The sequence below is a fragment of the Anarrhichthys ocellatus genome, unplaced genomic scaffold, assembly GCF_004355925.1.
Source record: "Anarrhichthys ocellatus isolate YVR2014 unplaced genomic scaffold, GSC_Weel_1.0 scaffold29, whole genome shotgun sequence".
NCBI classification, from domain to species: domain Eukaryota; kingdom Metazoa; phylum Chordata; class Actinopteri; order Perciformes; family Anarhichadidae; genus Anarrhichthys; species Anarrhichthys ocellatus.
This window is the reverse complement of record NW_022280059.1, coordinates 1,626,471-1,629,733: the sequence shown is the minus strand read 5'-3', so window position 1 is coordinate 1,629,733 and position 3,263 is coordinate 1,626,471. Positions and strand designations below refer to the sequence as shown.

Here is a 3,263-nt window from a genome sequence, read left to right as displayed (position 1 = left end):
AGAGAGAGAGAGAGAGAGAGAGAGAGAGAGAGAGAGAGAGAGAGAGACGGGGAGTTAAATAGAGGTGCGAGTAGGGGAGTCGTGTCAGAGGAGACTCAAGGGGGAAGGTGTGAAGGAGCTGCACAGGGCATACAAGGAGGCAACACCGATGGATGGATAGACTCTCAGAACAGTGTTGAGGAACTCGATTGCTGCTGCTGTGTCTGTGGATGGTACGCTCAGTTAAAGAGAAGGTGTGTCAAACTTTCCCTACAAGAGGACAGTGTTCGGGCAACAGCGTGCTTGAGCTGCTCAGACTTGATACACCGATATCACATTATTGTGTTTGAGAATGAAGACACAGATACAGCTGCCCTGCGTGAGTGTGTGAGTGAGTGTGTGTGTGTGAGGCATGAGGTGTTGAAAGCGTTTTCTGGTGAACTGCAGCTGTGCACAGATCACATGCTGTTATTGCTAAAAAAAAAAAGAGGTAGTCAGAGCGGGAGAGCGACACCACTTTATCAGATGTTTTTTTTTGTCCTGCGGGGACATTTCTTGATGGCTTGACTGCATCGCTTTGTGAACTGGTGAAGAGTAAGTCAGTGAGATTCCAAAATACTGGGTTGGACTTTCGTTCCCCGCGCCGAGGATATTTGATCAGCTCCGGGGTCGACGCTTAATTAAGCCCCTGGGGTCATCGGATCAAACTTCAAAATTGACCGTTTTTTTGTTCACTTCAAGCTCAGGAGGTCATCGTTGCTGTTTTCCCTTCCTTCTCGACATTTAGAGAGGGCCTACTTGACATCGCGTCCATGTGCCGGGCAGCCCTGAGTGCTCTGTGAAGAAACCTTGTGGGTCAAGGAGGACAGGAAGCAGTGTCAGCTGAAACGCGTCAGACTCCGATATTAAGTACGTTGAGCTCTGCCAGAACCGTTCATTTTGCCGAGTGTTACACGGCTCCCTTCACATTCGCTCTGCTGCTCCCTGAGGACATGTAAAGAGGAGACTGGGCCGACACGTGGAGGTTTAAAATACTCAAGTAAGACAGGATTCAGAGGGTTGGTGGATTATTGTGGACTCGTTGAGGGTCTTCTGAGTCTTTGGGTGTTGCTGTCTGTGTGCACGTTTGGCTGGGCTGGCGCTCTCATAGCATTTGACAGCTCCGCTCCAGGCTTCATTTCAGCGTCTGGGACGTCATTGCGTTACCTGTGTGGCTGAGTCAGAGGGCTGGCTCGTCACTAGACGTCTGTCCGCCCACTGGGAGATTCTCTCCATCCATCCCCTCAAAGAAGACGCAAGTGTTTTGTTTTTTTACAGCGACAGCGGTGGCACCAGTAGTCCAGAACTTTGCGGGCTCTCCACACTGCTTTATTTGTTCTGCTGGTGTGTAAACACCTCGCGTCACTCACACCTACCCACCGAGTGATTCACCGCTCTCTAAGCAGGCGAGAGAAAAGGTGAGGGAGGATTCGCTGAGAACCAAAGCGTGCAAACGGTCGCCACCATGAAGCTTGCGTTCCTGGCGCTCGTGGCTGTGTACGCGGTGGGCAACGTGAGCGGCATGTCCACGTGTAAGACGCTGGACCTGGAGATGGTGAAGAAGAAGCGCATCGAGGCCATCAGGAGCCAGATCCTCAGCAAACTGCGCTTGCCGAAAGAGCCCGAGGCAGACCAGGCGGGAGACGAGGAGGAGATCCCGACCACCCTGCTGTCCCTCTACAACAGCACCAAGGAGATGCTGAAGGAGCAGCAGACCGAGGTCCATACGGACATCTCCACGGAGCAGGAGGAGGAGGAGTACTTCGCCAAGGTGCTGCACAAGTTCAACATGACCGGTGAGTACCAGATACATCAGTCATCACATGTCATTGTCAAGAATGGGTGGGAACTGCTGATGGCTTAACTGCAGCACTAAGAATGTCAAGTACTAGAACGGCTGTGATTTATGCCCCTACATTTACAGGTACTTCTTAAGAAACACACACATGGAAGCAACGATCCTGGAGAAGATCGTTTCCATTTTCAAAAATGGTTGTTCTTCAGATCTTACATTAATAATGGCAAATCAAACCAAAAGACCGTCTGAGGCATTTTGTCGCTCAAAGCCGATATTTCACATTGACATTTCGTTGGCCTACAACGACTCACAGCTCAGTTGGCAGGAAAGTTTTTTGGCATTGTACGTTCTTGCGACTCGCAGAACAAGAGATGTAGAATATATCGAGTGACCGTTATTGAAAGTTACTCGGTATGAATAACCAGTAATAACAAGTAACAAAAAAGAGTCCACTGAGGGCGGATTGGAGGGCTGGGGATTTGGTCAAACACAGGACTTTTACCCAGTAGACCGCTGTTGCTGTCCCGTGCGAAACCAAAACAAAACGTTGACGTTCCGCTTGTTACGTAACGCTGTTACACTTGTTGCTTATGTTAGGTAATGTTGTTACGGTTGTTACGTTACGTTATTATTTTAACACAAACCATGATCTTTTTTCGTAAGTAGTGCCTACACCTAAACAACCATCTCACAACGTTAACCACGTGGCATTGTGTGTTTCTGCTAGCGCAAAACAAGGCTGTTATGAAATGTGTAGAAATGTTTTTTTTTTGGTTCAGAAAACCCCGTCATTCAACGCATCCAGTGGTTTGCAGAAACATTCAATGCAAACATTCAAACATTGGTGGCTACTGGGTTGCAATTCTGCATATATTTAAACCGTAATGCAGGTGCTAGCATAAACAGATTTAGCGGCTACAGCCCAAATTAATCAGCACCCCGTGGGCTGGGGTCAGCTCCGGTCTCGTCCATAAATTCTCTCCAACATGTGTACCTCCATCTGATCTCCACCCAACATCTTCAGGAGTTCAGAGATCACAGGCGCTACCAGTTAGCAGGGCCGTGTGTTGCATCTGATCCGACGCTCCGTGTTGCCTTTCCTGCTATCTGTGGCATTTTTACTGCTTTATTAGCGCTGTTTGTTTGGCTAGCTCACATGCGCTGTTTGGTCAGCCAAATGGTATTTGGCTGTAATCAAGCAATGACTCCCAAACTGTGATGATAAACAGCCTTTTTTTTCTTTGCTCCATTGTTCTCTACATGTCTATACTCCTCACCCTATCAGGCAGGCATTCACACTATCCCTCTTTTATCCACCACTTCAAAAGGAAGACTTGAGTGGATGGACCGTGCTCAGGAGTGTGCAGACCAAACGGAGAAGAAAGGAACTTTAAAAAATGAAGGGGCTTGAGTTTTGTTCTGCTTAGATGGAACCCCCCCCCCCCCC

At 48.6% G+C, this 3,263-nt stretch overlaps 1 protein-coding gene across 1 annotated transcript in view; it reads left to right on the top strand.

Moving 5' to 3' along the window:
* The first annotated feature begins 23 nt into the window (after positions 1–23).
* tgfb1a (transforming growth factor, beta 1a) overlaps positions 24–3,263 on the top strand; it is a 10,451-nt gene continuing 7,211 nt past the window's right edge. Inside the window, exon 1 of the mRNA XM_031863667.1 lies at positions 24–1,814. Within this exon, the coding sequence (XP_031719527.1) occupies positions 1,484–1,814 (331 nt within the window). The 5' untranslated portion in view covers positions 24–1,483. The remainder of the gene's footprint in view (positions 1,815–3,263) is intronic.